This window comes from Calliphora vicina, chromosome 4 (genome assembly GCF_958450345.1).
Source record: "Calliphora vicina chromosome 4, idCalVici1.1, whole genome shotgun sequence".
Classification (NCBI taxonomy): domain Eukaryota; kingdom Metazoa; phylum Arthropoda; class Insecta; order Diptera; family Calliphoridae; genus Calliphora; species Calliphora vicina.
In genome coordinates, this window is record NC_088783.1 from 57,603,186 (window position 1) to 57,625,359 (window position 22,174).

General features: G+C 31.2%; 5 protein-coding genes across 5 annotated transcripts; 3 read left to right on the forward strand and 2 right to left on the reverse strand.

The window, feature by feature from the left end:
* Nucleotides 1-107: 107 nt before the first annotated feature.
* Nucleotides 108-15,733, reverse strand: LOC135957611 (phospholipid-transporting ATPase ABCA3). Its single transcript, XM_065508391.1, has 11 exons — nt 15,600-15,733; nt 13,699-14,907; nt 10,925-11,649; nt 10,579-10,865; nt 10,203-10,331; nt 4,261-4,401; nt 4,013-4,148; nt 3,761-3,943; nt 3,037-3,696; nt 2,891-2,956; nt 108-359 (listed from the first exon to the last, which is right to left on the reverse strand). The coding sequence occupies exons 2-11, from the start codon at nt 14,839-14,841 to the stop codon at nt 119-121; spliced, it is 3,711 nt and encodes a 1,236-aa protein (XP_065364463.1). The 5' UTR covers nt 14,842-14,907; nt 15,600-15,733; the 3' UTR covers nt 108-118.
* A 1,327-nt stretch (nt 15,734-17,060) lies between these two features.
* On the forward strand, nt 17,061-17,658 carry SLIRP1 (SRA stem-loop interacting RNA binding protein 1). Its single transcript, XM_065508287.1, has 2 exons — nt 17,061-17,212; nt 17,276-17,658. Exon 2 carries the CDS (start codon nt 17,295-17,297, stop codon nt 17,556-17,558), a length of 264 nt encoding a protein of 87 aa, XP_065364359.1. The 5' UTR covers nt 17,061-17,212; nt 17,276-17,294; the 3' UTR covers nt 17,559-17,658.
* anox (anorexia) lies at nt 17,651-18,492 on the forward strand. Its single transcript, XM_065508286.1, has one exon. The coding sequence runs from the start codon at nt 17,651-17,653 to the stop codon at nt 18,422-18,424; it is 774 nt and encodes a 257-aa protein (XP_065364358.1). The 3' UTR covers nt 18,425-18,492.
* A 723-nt stretch (nt 18,493-19,215) lies between these two features.
* Nucleotides 19,216-20,847, forward strand: LOC135957446 (transcription factor IIIA). Its single transcript, XM_065508188.1, has 2 exons — nt 19,216-19,436; nt 19,502-20,847. Exons 1-2 carry the CDS (start codon nt 19,251-19,253, stop codon nt 20,780-20,782), a joined length of 1,467 nt encoding a protein of 488 aa, XP_065364260.1. The 5' UTR covers nt 19,216-19,250; the 3' UTR covers nt 20,783-20,847.
* Nucleotides 20,848-20,874: 27 nt separating this feature from the next.
* mRpL22 (mitochondrial ribosomal protein L22) lies at nt 20,875-22,029 on the reverse strand. Its single transcript, XM_065507990.1, has 3 exons — nt 21,696-22,029; nt 21,227-21,440; nt 20,875-21,156 (listed from the first exon to the last, which is right to left on the reverse strand). Exons 1-3 carry the CDS (start codon nt 21,921-21,923, stop codon nt 20,936-20,938), a joined length of 663 nt encoding a protein of 220 aa, XP_065364062.1. The 5' UTR covers nt 21,924-22,029; the 3' UTR covers nt 20,875-20,935.
* Nucleotides 22,030-22,174: the final 145 nt, after the last annotated feature.

Here is a 22,174-nt window from a genome sequence, read left to right on the forward strand (position 1 = left end):
AATTTTGTTCTCAATAAAAATTAATTTAAAAATTGTATTAAAAAATATTTAATATTTATAAAAATTATATATATAAGTACATTTAATTTAATAATTTCCCATGTCTCTTTCCTCTTTCTTAATCTCTTCTTGGTAAAGTTTTTGCATCTTTTAATACGCTCATTCGTGATCTCTCATGACGTCTTTTTTCTTTGCGTGATTTTTGCAATAACCTCAATACATTGTTCAAGGAAAATGGTGACAACGTGTAGTCGGCTATATTTAGACGATGACGATGTTTTTCTATACTTCCAAAGATAAACGAATAAATGACATTTTCAACGGGTATATAGTATTTGACTACACTGCCACAGCGGTATCTGTAAAATAAATTTTATAATTTTAAAGGAGTCAAAATAAACAAGAATCTTCTGCCAACTACAATCAAAGGTTCGAAAGAATTAATTCCACTGTGCTCGAATTTGACAATTTTCTGTCAAGCGGGGCAACCGACACTGAATCCAGTGGTGCTAACTGTGTTTTTATACCCTTCACCTTCGTAAAAAGGGTATATATAAGTTTGTCATTCCGTTTGTAATTTCCACAATATTATTTTCCGAACCTATAAAGTATATATATTCTGGATCCTTATAGATAGCAGAGTCGATTAAGCCATGTCCGTCTGTCTGTTGAAATCAACTTTCCGAAGCCCCCAAATAACTTACATACATAATTCATACATCAATATCTCCGGAATTTTTCCGGCTCGGTTGCTATTTGAAATTGAGAAAATCGGTCCACAAATGGCTGAGATATAAGGAAAACCTCGATTTTTTACCTATATCTGGATTACTAAATCCATTAATATAGACAATATGGATATCTTATGATAGATATTTCAAAGACCTTTGCAACGACGTATGTATATAAGACCATCATAGTAAGATGGGCCTACAATGGGTCAAAATCGGAAAAAATATTTTTTAACCCGATTTTTTTTTCGCTAAATATTAAAAAAAAATTAAAAATAAAAAAAAAATTTTAAAATTTAAATAAAATTATTTTTTAAATTTAAAAAATTTAAAAAAAAACAATTCGAAAAAAATTTGTTTCCAAAAAATTAAAATAAACAACTTTGGAATAAAAAAAATTTGTACCTAAAAATATTTAAAATTTTTATTTTGAAGTATAATTTGGTGAAGGGTATATAAGATTCGGCACAGCCGAATATATCTCTCTTACTTGTTAGGGTAGCTGTTGTTTTCGAGATATACCGTTTTTTTTCGAAAATGGAGGAGGTTGCACAACATACAGTGGTTGACAAAACAATGGAAACTTTTCCAAATATTCCATATGTAGCCCAAAATTTAAAATTTTTTTTTAAAATAATTTTTTTTTTAGTATTTTACTTGTATAGTTTTATTTGTATAAATTAACTGAAAAACAATCAACATAATTAATTATATTCTGAAAATGGGAACAAAATTAAAAATATTCACTATTTCGCTACTGACAAAACAATGGAAACTTTTAAACTTCTGCAAGAAAGAAGTGTAAAACGAAAATAATATTTAAAAGAACGATGTAAAAAGCATCCTAATTACAGTTATTTTATTTTTAAATTCTGGTAATTTTTCACAATTTCTTTTTCTAAGTTTTTCGCATAATTGCTTTTTTTTCAAAGTTAACGAAAATGGCTAAAGTTAAGATTTGTGAAGACTTAAAAAATAAAATAATTAACGATTTTAAAGCTGGTTTAAAAAAAAACAAATATTCAATAAATAAATCAGCAGTTTCAAAAATTATAAAGAAATTTCGTGAGACCGGTTCTGTAAAAACTCAACATTTAGGTGGAAGACCTCATAAGACTACTCCTAGACAATTAATAGCCTAAAATTAGTAATAAGTACCCGAACAGTTAGTCGCAGGGCAAATGAGGCTGGTCTTGGTTGCTATCGTCCTGTGAAAAAAACCACTCATTTCTAAAAAGAACCGTTCCGCTCGTCTACAATTTGCCAGGGATCATTTAAACTGGTCGATACAGAAATGGAATACTGTCCTCTTTTCCGACGAATCCAAATACAATTTAAGAGGCAGTGATGGGAGAACATTTGTAAGATGACCAAAGGGAAAAAGATTCTAATCCAAAGTACACAAATAAGACTGTAAAGTTTGGCGGTGGCAATATTATGGTATGGGGATGTTTTTCAGGGCAAGGTATGGGCCCAGTTCATATTATAAAAGATACGATGACAGGTATAGGATACAGAACCATACTAAACGATGTTATGTATCCATACGCTGAGAAAAATATGGCCCTAATTTGGAGATTCCAACACGACAACGACCCGAAACACACCTCTAGGGTTGTAACCGAGTGGTTATTGTTATTGCAAAGTTTAGACCATATTTGTTAAAATAATACCTAAGTTTCCATTGTTTTGTCAATGCCGTAATAAAGAAATCTTTTAATTTTGTTTTCTCATTTTTAGAATTTAATTAATTATGTACTTTGTTTTTTGTTAAATTAAGTTACAAATAAAATACTACAAAAATGTTAAAATTTTTTAAAAAATTATTTCAGATTTTAGGCCACTTATAAAATATTTGGAAAAGTTTCCATTGTTTTGTCAACCACTGTATATTCGCGTAACTCGAAAACAGTTTAGGTTATTGAATAAAATAAAAAAAAACGAAATTCCGCAATAAAATTACCTAAACAAAGTTCAGCCTTTTTTAAAGGTAATTTTATTACGGAATTTCGGTTTTTTTAGTCAAATTTACAATATTGTAGTGATATGAGTTTAATAGTCTGCCTGTTTCGATTTGAAATAACACATTTTCCAATTACAATGTATAATTCATACAAATTAAATCTTGATTTATATCTAAATTCAAATTTTAAACTTACAACAATTCCGATTCCTCATGAAAGAACATTACAAAACGATTCAGATTTTCCACATCATTATTTAAACTAGAAACAGAAAACAATTCAAATAAATACCAACATACAACTTCTATTTAGGAAATTTCTAAAAAAAAATCCATGCATACTTCTCTTCCACTTCCTCCAATGTCAAACCATCCGCATACAGTTTTATCTCCAAATAAAAACCCACATTATATTGATACTCCATATTATGAGAACTATCAAAGACCAACATTTCACCATCATTTACCGCAATGCTCACATCAGACAATTCTTTCAATTCCAACGATTCATTTGTGGTAAAAATAATTGTATTGCCCAAACTGCGATAATATTTTAAGATATTCCATATTAAATGACGATCAAAAGCCGGTAAACCTTTAGTGGGTTCATCAAGTATTAAAATTTCTTTGTGAGCAACTAAGGCAACGGCCACATTTATTCTACGTTGAATATTTTCGGGTAAATCTCCTATTCTAGAGTTCATATAGTTGCGTAGTTGTAGCGTAACACTAAGATCACGTATATGGTCAAAACGTTTTGATTCGTTTACGCCGTTTATCATTAAGAAATAGGTTAGCAGTTCACGTGGTGTTAGAAGTTTATTAAAGCCTTTATTTTGTGGACAATAGCCAATGTGTTTCATGGCCTTTTCCAATTGTTTTTTACAATTAAAGCCCGCTATGTAAACTTCACCAAACCAATAACCTTTTTCGCCTATTAGTTGTTGGAGTAAATGAGATTTTCCTGAGTGACTGCAACCGTATATGCCCAAACAGGAATATCTAGGGGGGCAAGAAATTAGGATTATAATAAATTGTAGTTATTTTTTATTAATCAAGTACTTACTTGTTTAAGGCAAACGATATAGCATTAACGCGATTCCCTGTTTTAGGCAATTTACTCTCCAATTGATCCACCAAAATAGCCTGGGCCCTGCATGCTTTTATATTCATATTCGATATACGCACCTTTTCTTTAACCACACGTTCATCATCATATGGATAGCAAACGGAAGCCAATTGTTTGACTCTGAAATTTATTTAAAAATTTCATTTAGACCTAGAAACTATTTTTCGATTATTCTCTAAATGAACTTACTTTTTAGGCGTAGACTGTAGATAATGTCTACGATAAACAATAACCGCTACAAATATCGTAAAATATATGATCGATATTAATAAAATATAGCATATCGAGTCCAAAATGCCTGGTTTATTCCATTGGAAATATAAAGCTTTAAAATAAGTTTAAGATTTTAGATTAATTTAATTTATTCGACCTTTTTCATTATTTTTAATTTTTTTGAGCTTGCGGTCACATTTATAAATGTATTCATTAAAGCTTACCTAAATCAAGCCTTTCATTGTTATTAAAGATTTTGGTTGTGCCATGTAAGACACTAAAGCCCGGCGAAATCATGAATATATAAAATAAAAATTCAAAATAATCTTGCAATATATTGTTGTATAAAATATAAGGAAAAAGACCTGAAATTTAAAAATAAGTATATGGGGGATTTCATGTCAAGTGAACCAACTTTTGAAATCGATGTCTTCCGATCGGGATGAAATTTGCACCAAGGTTAGCTCTATTGGATAGTAACTCAGACACAATTTTTCAACAACATCGGTCGAGAACTCTCTGAGTTATAGGGGGTAAAATTTTGACAATTTGGTCAAACAGGGGTTTTTTCTTATCCATGTAACTTATTACCTATTGTTCTTAGCAAAATGTGTTCCAAATAGTATAGATAGCTATTTCTTCGATCTTTCGAAAAAAAATATTTAAAAAAAAAAATAAAAAATTTTTAATATTTTTTTTCCGAAATCAAAAACTTTTTTGACTTTTTTTTAAAATACGCTATTTTTTTTATTTTTTTTTTTTTCTTAAAATAAAGTTTAGATATTTTCCTTGAACACCTACTTGGTCGCTTAGTGGGATGCGAGTGGGATATCTATCAAAATAAATATTTTGTAACTCAAAACATAAAATTTTTGACTTTTTTTGCAAAATCAAAAACTTTGTTGACTTTTTTTTTTCAAAATGGACCCTTTTTTAATCTTTTTTTTTAGGTCAAACAAAAGCTTAGATATTATCCTTGAAGACCCTTTTGGTCGCTTAGTGGGATGCGAGTGGGATATCTATCAAAATAAATATTTTTTAACTCAAGACTTACAATTTTTGACTTTTTTTTTTGCAAATACGATTTTTTTTCCAAATGGGCCCTTTTTTTAAAATTTTTTTTGTATTCAAAAGAAAGCTTAGGTCCATTCCTTTAAGATATTTTTAGTCCCTTAGTGGGATGCGAGTGGGATATCTATCAAAATAAATATTTTGTAACGCAAGACATACAATTTTTTAATTTTTTTTTGCAAAATCAAAATTTTTTTCCAATATGGGCCCTTTTTTAATTTTTTTTTTTGCTCAAAAGAAAGCCTAGGTCCATTCCTTTAAGATATTTTTAGTCCCTTAGTGGGATGCGAGTGGGATATCTATCAAAATAAATGTTTTAACACAAAAATTGTATGTCTTGAGTTACAAAACATTTATTTTGATATATATCCCACTCGCATCCCACTAAGCGATCAAAACCATCTTAAAGGAATAGGCCTAAGCTTTCTTTATAGCAAAAAAAAAAATTACAAAAAGGGCCCATTTTAAAAAAAAGTCAAAAAAGTTTTTGATTTTGCCAAAAAATCAAAAATTGTATATCTTGAGTTACAAAATATTTATTTTGATAGATATCCCACTCGTATCCCACTAAGGGACCTAAAATATCTTAAAGGAATGGACCTAAGCTTACTTTTGACTAAAAAAAAATTTTTAAAAAAGGGCCCATTTTGAAAAAAAATTCGAATTTGCAAAAAAAAAGTCAATAATTGAATGTCTTGAGTTACAACATTTTTATTTTAATAGATATCCTACTCACATCTTCCTAAGTGACAAAATAGGTCTTAAAGGAAAAGACCTAAGCTTTCTTTTGAGCAAAAAAAAATTTTAAAAAAAAAGTCCCATATTGGAAAAAAATTTCGATTTTGCAAAAAAAAATTAAAAAATTGTTACAAAATATTTATTTCGATAGATATCCCACTCGCATCCCACTAAGGGACTAAAAATATCTTAAAGGAATGGACCTAGGCTTTCTTTTGAGCAAAAAAAAAAATTAAAAAAGGGCCCATATTGGAAAAAAATTTTGATTTTGCAAAAAAAAATTAAAAAATTGTATGTCTTGCGTTACAAAATATTTATTTTGATAGATATCCCACTCGCATCCCACTAAGGGACTAAAAATATCTTAAAGGAATGGACCTAAGCTTTCTTTTGACTACAAAAAAAATTTTAAAAAAGGGCCCATTTGGAAAAAAAATCGTATTTGCAAAAAAAAAAGTCAAAAATTGTAAGTCTTGAGTTAAAAAATATTTATTTTGATAGATATCCCACTCGCATCCCACTAAGCGACCAAAAGGGTCTTCAAGGATAATATCTAAGCTTTTGTTTGACCTAAAAAAAAAGATTAAAAAAGGGTCCATTTTGAAAAAAAAAAGTCAACAAAGTTTTTGATTTTGCAAAAAAAGTCAAAAATTTTATGTTTTGAGTTACAAAATATTTATTTTGATAGATATCCCACTCGCATCCCACTAAGCGACCAAGTAGGTGTTCAAGGAAAATATCTAAACTTTATTTTAAGAAAAAAAAAAAAAAAAAAAAAAAAAAAAGAGAAAAAATTTAAAAAAAAAATCAAAAAAGTTTTTGATTTCGGAAAAAAAATATTAAAAATTTTTTATTTTTTTTTTTAAATATTTTTTTTCGAAAGATCGAAGAAATAGCTATCTATACTATTTGGAACACATTTTGCTAAGAACAATAGGTAATAAGTTACATGGATAAGAAAAAACCCCTGTTTGACCAAATTGTCAAAATTTTACCCCCTATAACTCAGAGAGTTCTCGACCGATGTTGTTGAAAAATTGTGTCTGAGTTACTATCCAATAGAGCTAACCTTGGTGCAAATTTCATCCCGATCGGAAGACATCGATTTCAAAAGTTGGTTCACTTGACATGAAATCCCCCATATCTATATTTATATGTATCTATATTTGAATACATTATAGGCGTTTTCTTTTCTAGATAAGATTAGATTAGAAGAAGTATGTACTAAAATGAAATGAATGAAAGAAGTTAGGTGAAATGAAACCCCGGCCAGAAAGAGAAGAAAATAATTTTATACCGGTATTCTCCAAAGACTCATCTAAAATAGCCCTGATAAAGCCTAGTATATTGCCTAGATCTTATCCAGTTATATCTATTCCCAATGTGTTTTACTGTTTCTAGCTCCTCAATATTCTCGCACATCCTACAAAGGACCTGTGTGTGTCACTATCCCATTTCCCGATGAAGACTCCAATTCAGACCTGAGACTTCTCTTATCCAACACAATTAGTATTTGGTTTGTTTTTGCATCCAACTTTGGAAAAATAGATTTAGACAACTTGTAATCGGTTATACTTCTCCTGGGTTGATTTGTAGATTGCCGGAATCTTTAGAAGTTCAACCTATAATATTGTCAGATCCGAACCAGAGACCTGTGCCGAACGGCTGTAAGCCGTCTGAGAAACCTGTAATCGGTTATACTTCTCCTGGGTTGATTTGTAGATTGCCGGAATCTTTAGATTCACAAGCCGAAATTTGTCCGGCTTGAAAATATCCGCCGATTTTGATAAAAGTTCCTTAGTAATTTCATAAAATTTTCGGAATTTCACTATTTAAATTTTTGACATTGAGTAATTATTTTTTATTCGTCTAACAGCCCGCTTTGAGCCGCCGTCGAAAATTTTTGGAATCAGCCGCCGCCGAATTGAAATTTAGTCGGCGCAGGTCTCTGATCCGAACCCTGTATGACATGTTCATCTGTTACCTCATTAATGTGTATGTTACAATGCCGCGGTATCCAACACAAAATGATTGTGTATAGTTCAAATAACGCTTCTCGACGCCTGACTATCTATATAAATTATTACTTCGTGGCTTTCCAGATCGCTAAGATTACTTCCTGGAAGACACTGCATTTGTCCGGGATCGCTTACCAGGTACAGTATCCCATGGTGTTACTTCAAAAAAGTAAGACCAGTGACACTAGTGACGAAAATGTCCAAGACATTACGACCGAATCACGTCCAAAGACGAACAACATGAACGGTGGGTAACTCATTATTAGGAATTGTTCTTCTCAAATTCCCACAACACTGAGCAAAATATCAATATTACCACACCAGTAATGTAAAAACTCTCAAGAACTACATAGGTCCAGGTTCGAAAATATATCCCCAAGCTCTATAACGAGCGCAGAACATATTTTTCCTGACGAGCTTAAAGAAGGCACTGTTGTCAAGATACCCAACTTAACAAATTGTAACAACTAGAGGAGAATCACATTATTAAGTAGCTGTACAAAGTCTTAAGGCACTAACGAACGTATTAATGCCGGGATTAAGGAAACAATAAGCTGGATTTTTCCCTAATATGTCGTGTGTTGATCACATTAACTCGCTAAGAATAATAGTAAAGCAGTCAGTTGAATGAAGATATCCTCGGTACCTTATATGAAAAGACATTTGATACCTTGTCACACAATCCAAAGGCGTTCCACGTAAAATAATTAAATTAATAAATGGTTTATACACAGGACTCATTGCTATCGAAATGGCGGAAACCGAGGAATTGGCTAGTGGTTGCACGTAAGATTAGAGGTCCTTGAATACGCCAGATGACATATGCCTTCTCTCTCATAGATATTTTGACATGACCGATAAATTCAAGAGACTTACGTATCAGCAAAAGCAGAGCAGAAAATCAATATAAATAAAAGGAATTCAGAAAACTTACCCAATAAGCACCAAACCCCCAAAAATTCAAGCACTTGAACATTTTGTTGTAATTGGACTTGAATTTATGTTTCCTTTTTACTGAAGAATGCTATTGAAATAAAGTGTAATACAACTGCAATTCAATTACTTGACTATAATTCAAGGCTTGAATTACACTTGCTTTCAACTTGAATTCCAGTAAAAATGCTTATTGGGTAAATATAGGCCCCTATTATGAGTTGCATTCGACAAACGATATTCGTTGGCTATCGAATATCGACTATCGAATGTAAAATTCGTATTATAAGTTGGCATCGCTGTCGAAAATTTCGTTGTGCATCGAATATTTTAACAAACACAATTTTGCTTTCGACACTGCTAATAAAATTAAAAAAAATTGTTGAAAATGTTAGAATTTGTAATTTTATTTGTTTTTGGTGGACCAAATACCACTAACTGAAATATTTTCGTTAATTTTATGCAGGTCTAAGGTTGTAAGCAACGAATGTGCGCCATAATACCAAATGTCAATTCGTTCGATCAGCTATTTCGACTACAGTCGAAAATCGAATTTAGTTCATAATAGGCACCATATTTTTATATTTTTGATAAACAATGTAGCATTAGAAGAAGTTGAAACCTTCGGCTATTTTGGAGCTACTATAAATCGAACTGGTTGATTACAACGTTCGACAAATAGAGAACAAATACAAAAATTCGTTAAACACGAACCGGATGATATACGTCTGAAACTATAAATTTAATGGAGTTTTTCATTTCGTGATCCTGTGTCCTTTTTTAAGGACTTCAAAGTTTATAATTATAAGGTAATACAATCATTTGGCCAGCTCACCAATGTCTGGAAAACATCTTTAATTTCATCGCCGCGTTACAATTAATATTTTCAAATCCAATCTAAAATCAACATTGTTATATGGTTGTGGAACTTGGAATGCTGCGCCCCAGGACATAAGCTTTCTGCAAGTCATTGTAAATCAATGTTTTCGAAGAATTCTACGATATTTTTTTCAACAAACCATCTCAAACAGCAGTCTGAGGAGTGGAACTGGATTGAACATACACTTCGAAAATTACCGTCCGATATCGTCTCAGGGGAGTCGTAAAATAGGTCGACCAGCTTACACATGGCAAATGCAATTGGACAGCGAGATAAAGAAGATGCGTAAAAGCTGAAGTGAAGTAAAAAATACAGCGATGGACAGATCTGAACGGAGAAAGTTTGTTGAAGACCTATGCTCCTTATAGGACTTACGAATTATTCGATCTGAAGGAGGAAAGCATTCCGTGGCTTATTTGATATTTACATCACAAATATCAAAACAAAACAGAAAGTTGGCGCCATCTGTATATTTTTTCAAACGCAAACATTTTGAGTCAGAAAAGAAAACGCCATCACAACTTACCTAAAAACATTTGTATCAAAAAGATGTTGATAAAGGCTCTCGATTTATTATCCTCAGCTATAAACAAGGACATCAGATAAACAAATAATATGCACGGAATGCCGCAGAGAAAAAATAATAAGAAGGCAGCTGAAATTTAAGGAAAACAAACAGTTAATAATAATAGCAATTCGTAATAGCTAGAGTCGTATAGAGGGTTCCTACGCGGGAAATATTTTTGTTCTACAAATTCTGGAGACATTTCGGGAATATCTTTATACGTTTTCTTCTTGAAGTTACAATATTTAGATTTTCTTTAGTCTTAAGAGCCGGGAATAAGAATATGTTTATAATATTCCCCGGGGAGGAAAAACTACGGGAAATTAAGAACCCTTACCTATAACAATTTGCCATCTTACATTATCTATAACACATGTAATTATGATTATAATATACAAAGCTGAGACTAGTAAAAAGACTGAATAGTCCCATATAAATGTCAGCAACCATTTCATTCTATCATTGAGACCTGCAATTCTTTGCAATGCCAACATATTTGAGAAACGTTCTTCTTGGAGAATCACAAAAACTATTGACATGGTTAAGGGCATAATTGTACCCAATATAATGTGGAGATCATGATCCGTTTGTAGGTTTATTGGTTTATTAATGTAGATGCTATCACTGGAAATGAAAAAGATATTTATAAATATAATTTGAATTCAAAATTGGGATTTACTTACTTTAGTAAATAACTAAAACCCAAATTAAGCGCCAGGGGAGCTGAATGAAATATGTCTTCATTCATCCATACCGATCTTTGAGGTTTTTTAAACTCAATAGCAGCCAAACTATTATAATTTCTTGAAAATTTATGCTCATAAGAATCGTTACCATATTCCACTTTGCTATAGGAAAATAAACCATTTGTAATATCGTTTACATTCAAAATTTCCATATAAGAAGAGAACGAATCTTTCGATACTCCTTCTCCCGAGAATGTTATACTATGAACATTCAAACTTGACAGAGACATTTGATCAAAAGCCAGTATCAAAAAACAAGCCAAACAAATTATAAAAACTGGCAGGGAGTTTTTAGCTTGCTGGGATAATCTCTTATAAAGAAAAGCTTTTTTAAAACAATTTTTCAGTTTTGATTTCTTTTCGTGTAAAAATTTTAAGTTCTGTTTAACATCGGGTAAGAGAGGTTTTGCTTCCTGTTTCAGGGTCATTGCCATATAGACATCATTTAGACTACTGCCAGTCAGGTAGATATTGGTGATGCCGAATTTGCTAAAATCTTTTTCCAATTCGATTAACAGACGCTGGAAGATGGGTTTTTTATCAGCCGGTATTAGATAAATCACACGATCAATAAAGTGATTGTGAATTTTGATATTGGTTATATATTTTTCTAATAGTTGGGTAATGGGTTTGATGGGTTTCATTGGTTGTATGAAACATACCTGTAAAATTAATTTGAAAACCGGAGAAATCCGGATTAATTAATTAAATTTAAGCTTAATTCACTGAAATCTTAATTCAGAATAAAACATTTCCATAAAACCATTCGCAACATAAATTCTATAGCTTCATTCAAAGACTTTTATTTGAATATAGAATTCATTCATTGTTGTATTAAGAAATATAAATGCTGAATTAATTCATAATGAATTCTTTAATGGAATGGAATTTGATTTTATTATATTAATTCTTTCGAACCTTTGTTTCAAAGTAATTAATGAGGGTATTCATTTCAAAAAAAATCGAAAATTACACTCTGATTTTTTACATTTTAAAAAACAAACACATGAAAAACAAGCAAGAGAGCTATATTCGGCTGTGCCGAATCTTAGATACCCTTCACCAAATTATACTTAAAAATTATTTTTTTTTAAAATATTTTAATTTTTTTTTTTCGAAATTTTTTTTATAAAAAACATTTTTTCTTTTCGAAATTGTTTTTTATTTTTTTTTTTAAAAAAGTTTTTTCCATTTTTTTTTTTAATTTTTAAAAAAATTTGTTTTTGGAAAAATAATTTATGACAAACAAAAATTTTTGATGAAAAAAAATTCGGGTTGAAAAATATTTTTGCCGATTTTGACCCATTGTAGGTCCAACTTACTATAGCTTTATATACATCGTTGCAATGGACTTTGAAATATCTACCATTAGATATCCATATTGTCTATATTAATGACTTAGTAATCCAGATATAGATCAAAAATAGGCCAAAAATCGAGGTTTTCCCGGTTTTTATACCCTTCACCTTCGTGAGAAGGGTATATATAAGTTTGTCATTCCGTTTGTAATTTCCACAATATAATTTTCCGACCCTATAAAGTATACATATATTCTGGATCCTTATAGATAGCGGAGTCGATTAAGCCATGTCCGTCTGTCTGTTGAAATCAATTTTCTGAAGACCCCAGATATTTTCGGGATCCAAATCTTCAATAATTCTGTCAGACATGCTTTCGAGAAGTTTCTTATTTAAAATCAGCAAAATCGGTCCACAGATATGAGGAAAAACCCAAATTTTTTTTGAATTTTAAAAAAGACATTTAAAAATAACAATTCGAAATTTTTTTTTTTCAAAAAATTAAAAAAAAACAACTTTGGAAAAAAAATAAATTTTGTTTACCTCAAAAAATTTTGAAATTTGTATTTTGAAGTATAATTTGGTGAAGGGTATATATACACACCTGTCACAGAATTCCATTTTGATCAAAAGTGGAATTAATTCCGTATTTTGCTTCTTTAGAAAAAGTAAAACGAAAATTTCTTTCGGAATGAAACCACTTTCAAAGTGGAATTAATATTTCTTTGTAATTATTTGTTTTCTAAAATTTTTCATCAATTTCTGTATCAAAAGCTTCCCTTTGTTTTAATATAAAAAACGCTGTAAAAATTTAAATCAGAAATATAGAATTATTAAATATGTTTTGGAATTAATAAATTACACGGAATCTGAAGAACCTAAAACGAAATCGATCAGAATTAAAACCACGGAATTGAAACCATTCCGAACAAAATGTGTGACAGGCCTGATAAGATTCGGCACAGCGAAATATAGCTCTCTTACTTGTTTCCTTATATCTCAGCCATTTGTGGTCCGATTTTGTCGATTTAAAATAGCAACCGAGCCGGAAGAATTCCCGACATATTGATGTATGAATCATGTACATATGTATGTTATTTAGGGGCTACGGAAAGTTGATTTCAACATACAGAAGGACAGACGGACATGGTTATATCGACTTCGCTATCTATAACGATCCAGAATATATATATGTAGAAATTACAAACTTATATATACCCTTGCCACTCATGGCGAAGGGTATAAAAATTCAAAAAAAATGTTGTATTTTTTTTGTCGAGTTTTGATATATTAGGACATTATGACAATATGACTGATAAGAGACCTTGTGAATTGACCAATAGTGTAATTTTCCCTTTCTTTGAAATGCATACCCACAATGTTTAATTCAATATTTTTTTTTCAATTTCTTACCAAAAAAAATCCCACACCAAATTTTGTTCTCAAATAATACGTTGTGCCCCAAGCGGTTAGGTCACCTTCATTAAGAATTCCAATACGATCGCCAATTTCTGCAGCTTCATCTATTGAACATGTCGCGACAATAATGGCACGATTTTGTTTTTCTTTTTTCAAAATGTCCCAATAACGAAACTGATCCTCAGCTTTCATGTGTAGAGTGGGTTCATCCAACAAAACCAGGGAGGTATTACACAACAAGGTACAGCACAAGGTTAATAAACGTCTTTCTCCAAAACTTAAGGTTTTAACAAGTTTCTGGCAGTCGTTTATACGAGGCTTTACAATGTTAAGCCATTTATTTAGTTCTGATTCTGTTAGAATTTGATTTTCTTGGCTTTGTTTAAGTGAAATAAAATATTTAAGAGTTTCCCGTATCGTTAGCATATCAATTAAAGAGTTGTTGGGCATTGAAACATCAATATAGTTTCTGTAATAGGACCATTTCTTTGTTATATCATGACCTTGATACAATATTTTGCCCTCATAAGTTTGCCAACCCGGCAAGATACTAATTAATGTAGTTTTGCCGCTACCGTGAGGACCCAATATCACAGAAATTTCATTTTTAAAAAATCTCATGGAAATGTTTCTCAATAGAGGCTTATTCTTAAGCTGATCAGAAAAGGTACTGACATTTTTTAACTCTAGCACTTCAGCTTTTAAAGGACCATATTCCATATTATTTTCATATAAATTGGTTTTCAATTCCATGTAATTCTTTTTCCTTAGTTTTTTATTTTGTATTCTACTAATTTTTGTAATATAACGTCCGGGCCAATAAAAATCCACACATTTTAATAAACAGCCAAGGAATAGGAGTATCATTAATTCTATAGTCAACAATTCCATTATTTCTTTTAGAGTTTTGTTTCCATCTCTTTGGAAATAGTCTTTTAAACCATTTGGCAATATATTGTTGAAAAATACTAAAGAAATGATTATAATTTTGGGTTTGAGAATAGCAAAATTAGTGATATTTAGTAGTTCCGAAAATATTGCATATGAAGTGATCCATAAGGTGGCTCCACACCATACAGCGGTTTTTGCATTTGAGATAAATGCAGCCAGGATCATGGCATAAACGATCAATAACATGTTGTAGAGAAGTAAAAATACAAACAAAAGAGAGGATTTATCAGAAGAAAGAGGAGGCCAAGTGAACTAGAAGTAATGAAAAGAAAAGCATTGAAATAATTATAGAACTATTCTCTTACAATTTAATTCAAATTTATCTAGAAAAGTTTCCTCAAAACAAACTTGAAATCTTATATACTGACCTGTCACAAAATTCCATATTTTACTTCTTCCGAAAAATAAAACGAAAATTTCTTTCGGAATGAAACAACTTTCAGTTTTCAAAGTGGAATTGATATTTCATTGGAATTATTTGTTTTTCTAAAATTTTGAATCAGTTTTGGAATTAATGAATTGCACAGAATCTGAAGAACCTAAAATTAGGGGTTGTCCTGGGTTTTTCCTCATATCTCAGCAATATCTGGACCGATTTTGCTGATTTTAAATAGGAAACTTCTCGAAAGCTGCCTGACAGAATTATTAAAGATTTGGATCCCGAAGATATCTGGGGTCTTCAGAAAATTGATTTCAACAAACAGACGGACAGACGGACATGGCTTAATCGACTCCGCTATCTATAAGGATCCAGAATATATATACTTTATAGGGTCGGAAAATTATATTGTGGAAATTACAAACGGAATGACAACTTATATATACCCTTCTCACGAAGGTGAAGGATATAATTACGGAATTGAAACCATTCCGAACAAAATGTGTGACAGGCCTGATAATAAGAATGTGCTGTAATTTTATATATTTTAAACAAAAGTACTTACAACAATAAATCCAAATACCAGTAAATCCAATAATATTAAGTGAAGTAATGATACAATAAAATGAGCAAATCGTTGGACATTATATGAATAACCATATATCCAATGGTGAGCAAATATGTTCTCCTCGTGTTCTCGGGAAAATTTCTAAAAAAAATCAACTTTAACAAATTTCAACCAATTTTTCCAGATGGCCCTTAGCCTTAGTTACTTGCCCATACTAAATTTAAAAACGGCACAAAATATATAAAGTAATATAAAGACCAATTTAAAAAGCTGTCAGGAGTCATCAGTTTTCTGCTAACATCATTAACACAACCCACTTTAGGTTCTCTACTATGATGCATAGAAATGACAGCAGGCATTTCATACTCTTCAATCCCCACCTTATTTTCCACTTCCAGTTGAGTCCTTGCAATAGTATAAAGAAGTTGAAGAAAACCTTCTCGTTCATAGAAATCTAAATGATTCTTGTTATTATCTGCATCCAAGAGACCTGAACATCTTGTTAACCAAAAATCTTGCGATTTATAATAGTTTTTATGGGTTGTGGTACGAAAATAGTTGGGAAATCTTAAAGTCACATTATGACCTAGCAAAACAACAGCTGCCAACGTTTGGGCCGCCCTAAAATCTTCTAACATTTCAGTTTCCGTGTCGAATCCTTCGGAACCATTTAATTTTAATTTCTCCGCAGTTATTTTGAACACATTTTGTGTGTAATTATTATTTGGGGTAAAATATAGTTTATAAGGAATTGTTTCGGACTTTATAGCCATTAGTTTTCTGCAATATTATAATGTAGTTTTATAAAACTAGTAATTGTTTTTAATAGCTTACTTAAATTGGGATAAATCATTTAGTATTATATCTTTATGAAATGAGGTTTCCTTTAAAGTTTCCTTGGTTGTCAATTGCTGCATGATTATTGTTAAAAATATTGCTATAATTGTAATAATTTCTATTATGCTGCTTCCATATGATCTTTGTTCCACTATTAGATTCTTTTTAAGCAGAATGTACAAACTTTTCCGCGCCATTTTAAAAAGATTTACTCCCTGTTTTTAGAAAATTCAAACAAAATAAGTTTTGAAAATTTGTATTGACATCTATTTTGTTAGTGAAAGAAATTTATAAAATGTTATTAATTCATTTATTTATGTTTGACTTTCTCAAATATGTATAACTAAAAATCAATACAAGTACTTTTTTGGCTGCAAATCAGATTTTTTCAATTTAAAATAGCACTATTAATTATCAAATTCACAAACCCAGTAATTTGTATTAAAACAAACACTGCATACTTTTAGGATAACATTTAATACAAAAATACTTTTATATTTACAATACTTTTCATTGTAATTAAATGATGTGGCATTACTGTTATTTATTACACAACACTGAACAGTCTTCAGCTGCTTCAATCAAAAACGTTACACAACACTGACCGACTGAAACGGTTAAAAACTGTCAAAACACAGCTGTTTCATTAAAAATGTCATCATTTTTCTAACCTCAAATTTTTGTTGAACAAAATAAATTTCATACATGCAATTGTTGTTAGAGAAACAAGAAAACTTTGCTGGTTACTAAATCCAGACAACTTTACGCAATAGGTAAATTAATTTCACAAAAATAAAATTGTTAAAATTTATTAAATAAAATTACTTTGGTTTTAGAAAACTCCGTTCATACCAAATGGCCACAGCAACAAAGGCGAGTAAAAATATTTACAGACTATTTGTGGGTAATTTACCTTGGACAGTTAGTCATCAGCAATTGAAAGTGTATTTCAAAGATTTTGGTCGTGTAATCAATGCGAATGTAATATTTGACAAAAAGACCGGTCTATCAAGGGGTTATGGATTTGTAACAGTCAACAGCTTGAATGCAGTGGAAAAGATCGAAAACGAACAGAAACACGTCTTGGACGGCAATTATTTGAATATACAAAAAACCTAAACCAACTAGCAATATTTGTATTGCAAGCATTTAGTTTTATAAGTTAAACATAATTAAAACAAACAGAATATAAACAAATAAAAGCAGAGAATATGTACAATATGGAATATCAAGATAATCAAAACGACAGCGATTGGGAGTTTGAAGACGGCGATGAAAATGATGAATTATTTACAAAAGCTACGCAGCAGGTGCAGAGAACACATGACAAATTATTACCCAATGATTTACTGGAACTATATGGTCTGTATAAACAGGCTACTGTGGGCAGATGTAACACCTCTAAGCCGGGCATGTTTAGCATGCAGGCTAGAGCCAAATGGTGTGCCTGGCAGGAACTGGCCGATATGCCCAGTGATAAGGCCAAAGAACTGTATATAGAAAAAATGAAACAACTAGACCCCAAGTGGTTTGAAAATATACAAAATGGTGTTAAGTCTATGGTTGGTGGCATGGGCTGGGTGGTTCATTCTGTTGAATTACCACCCGATGATCATAATGCAAAAGCGGAACATGAAAAAAATGTCTTTGATTATGTCAAAGACCACAATCTTAAGCGCATAAAGGAGACCATACAATCATCGGACTTTCAGTTATTGGATGAACATGGCATGGGCCTCATACATTGGGCTGCCGATGCTAATGATTTAGATATTTTAGAATTTCTTTTATCCTCCGGCTGTCCGGTGGATTTTCGTGATGCTGAGCAACAGACCGCTTTACACTATGCTACGTCTTGTGATCATTTGGAGTGTGTGCAATTGTTGCTGAGATTTGGTGCTGATAAGACGATACAAGATGCAGAAGGTCAAACTTGTATCGATGTGGCCAATGATCCTAGTATACGCTCATTGTTGGAATCTTAATATGACGAGAATTAACATTTCTTTGCTTTTATTTTAATAAAAAATAATAACCAAAATATAAAACAAAATTTTTGATTATTTTTGAAAACATTTTTTAAAGTTATCCTAGATGATAGAATATTTGCAGTTTAAAGATCATTTATAGACATATCCTAAGGAAATTTTGTAAATGATTATAGTTATTTTCGGAAGTGGATTTTATATGAGAGCTATGATCAATTATGGACTGACAGTCATAAAACTCAGTTGTATGATTTGATATGGGCCGATCTTTATTGTTTCAGGTACGGCGATTCTTGTTTGCATGAAAATTATTGACGTCGAATTTAAAACTGATTATGATATTTATAGTAGATTTATGCATATTTAAGTGATTTTTGGAAGTGGACTTGATCGGTTATATAAGGACCGATATATACAAAATTCAGCATATTGATTTTTGCATATATGTATATTATCTAACTGTGTAAAAACAACTTTCTAAAAAACATATTATGTAAGCATTTTAAGATTTCATGAACGATTTCCTGAAAAACTCTCAAATATAACTATTAACGTCATGGTCTACCATGTAGTAATGTTATTTCAATATAATTTTCTTGCCAGTTTTAAATCCTACACCAACACAGTAATAAAATGTATCTTTTTTCGTTTTGCTTTTAAACGCCAATGATAAAAATAATCTTCACATAACTATTTAATTTTTAAAATTTGGCATCACTGTTTTTTGCATTCTCTTTTCACTTGTCTTTCTAAACTGAAATAAAAACGTGAGATTTGCAGAGAATTGACAAAACAAATAAATTTTGAAAATATTGCTGCAAAAATGCCTCCAGGTGGTCCAGTTACCTCTGATAGTGACATGGAAAGTGTCCTATCTCTACACAACGAAAATCCTAAAGTTCGTCGTAATAGTGTGGGACCAAAATACTATTGTAATATAGAAGGATGCGGACAAAGTTTTAAGCGGTTGGATCATTTGGATAGACATGAATACAAACATACAGGAATTGTAAGTTTTAAAAACAAAATTATGATTGTGTTACAAATTTAAACAAGCATTTTAAATATTTGTAGAAAAAACATGCCTGCCATTATGATGATTGTTTGAAAACCTACACCATAGTCACACATTTAAAAAGACACATACGTTCTACACATGAACGGCAGGAACAGGAACCCATAAAAAATGTGCCCTGTGAGGTAGATACTTGTGATAAACTCTTCACCAGTATAGGCAATATGCAGCGACACATACGTGAGGTCCATGAGAATCCCAAAGTTTATAAATGTCAATTTTGTGAAGAGAAATTTACGCAAAAACTGAAAATGCGTAGACATGAGATAAGCAAACATACGGGAGTTTATCCTTACAACTGTGACAAGTGCTCTAGGGGATTTTATCAAAAATGGCAATGGGAAAAACATGAAGAAACTTGTAAAGTGTATCCATGTCCTACCTGTCACGAAACATACGACAAGTGGACATTGTTTTTGAAACATTGCAAGGAAACCCAACATTCACGTAAATACTATAAATGTGAATATTGTGATCGAGTGTATGTTAAGCCGGGAGAACTGCAAAAACATGTGGCAGCCAAACATTTAGAGGATGAAAGTGGCACATCAGGAGCCTATAAATGTTCCCATGAAGGTTGTCAGAAATCGTATGCTTATGAAAGAAATTTACGCCAACATATTGCCACTACACATAAGGGAAAGAAATTCAAATGTACCGCACAAGATTGTGATAAGGAATTTAGTTCGTTACAAAATGTACAGAAACATTTAAAGAGAGATCATTGTACAGATGTGAGTTCTGTGCAAGAGGAAGCACCTTCCACTTCTACTAAAACATCTCTGAAACGTAAAAAACGCAAAGATGCTGGCATACCAAAAGTTTCCCATTTAGCTCAGCTTTCTGGAATAACGGTGGATAGAGAATTGAATAAGAGATTAAAATCTAGAGAAGTAGACGCTTTAGAAGAGGTAACAAAACATTTGTCACAAGAAATGGATATCAATTCAGGTTCGGAAGAGGAAATTGCAAACGATTCATACAATTGCAAACATGATTCTAAAATTTGTAACAAAAGTAATGGGATTGGAAAAAAGTCTACTTTAAATGTAACAAATCAAAAGGAGGAATCAATACTTGAAAAAAGTAAGGAAATAAAAGAAAATTCAACTTTAGAAAATAAAGACGAAATAATGAATGAAACTGAAATAAATTGCAACAAAAATGTTAAAGATAGTCAAATGACCATAACGAGAAAGTTATCTGATAATGACAAGATTGAAGAAACAGCTAATAATAGTCAAGAAATGGAAAAATTAGAGGAAACTGTTTGTATTTAGAAGTTATTGGAAGCATGTACTTGTATAAATATACTTTGAATATGTATAACAATTACAAAATATAATATTCGTTTTAATCCAAAAGAAGCAAATTTAAATGATTTTAACAAATCAACATTTTTATTTTTAACAAAATTTTCAAATTAAAACACTTTATAACGAATTGATAACCTTGCGCTTACGCATTTGTTCCAACCAATTTTCAAATTGTTCCGAAGGTGTTTGGGGATTAGGTAAATAGTAATTCTTTGGTGGTTGACCTTCTTCTAGGCGCACAAAGTAATGACAATATTTATATTCTACAGAACCATAACGTCCACGACCATGACGTCTGAAGCCTTTGAAAACGCGTCCTTTGCCCACAAATGATTCAGCTGGAGAATAAATATAAATACAAGCTTATTAACGTTTTCTTTAGATAATTAATTTTGTAGATAAACTTACCAATCCATAAGTTGCTTTTGTATTCGACATTATGACTTTTTTGGGCCAATTCCATAGCTTCTTGTATGACTTCCTTAACATCGACAGCTCCTTTCTTTAAAACAAAACTAAGCTGTTTCAAAGCCTCATCGACAGACATGCCTCTCACAAAGGAGGCAATATACCACATTTTATCGGGACTATATTTGATATTGGTGCGCATATGACAGACGTACTGAAAGAGGAGTATGGTCAGATTAATATCGAGTTAATTTGTTAAACTTAAATTAAGCAATGAAATTGGAAGGCATTACAAATGAAGTTGGCCTAAACTTGATGCATACATATATAAATGGTTAAGGAATTATGACTCCGACTGCTACTGGCGCATGGTAAATATGTTACCTTAACAAATGTAAATTCAATGTAGTTTTTGTTAAAACCGGCTACTATTTATCACAAATTATTAAATTGTAATGGAAAAACTTACCGCTTTTCTTGGCTCTTCTTCGGGTTTCTGTGGCGGATGTACAACTTTATTGTATTGCAACCATTTCTGTGGTCCTGTATGGTGTTTATTATAACGAGCTGACACACTAGAAGTCGTGTGCAAACCAGCCGCCACTATTGGTGCTCCTAAATTTACTAATTTATTGGTTTTTAACAAATTCAATGGCGTAACCGAGAGACGCGTTAACTGCTTCGTTAAATTATTCATTTTAAATTTGTTATTAATACGATTTTAAGTTAAAATTATAGAATTTAATTGAAATATTTGCTAAAAATTGCACTGCGTAACCAAAAAATGGCAGTGGATGGAAGAAAAAGAGCCGTTACTTAACAGCTGATTGTCAAATGTCAGTGGGGAGCTGTGTGATGAGATAAACTTGGCAGCACTTTATTATAAATAAAGTAGGGGTTGCCATAAAATAAAAAAAATAATAATTTAAATGTATATAACTTTTTGGT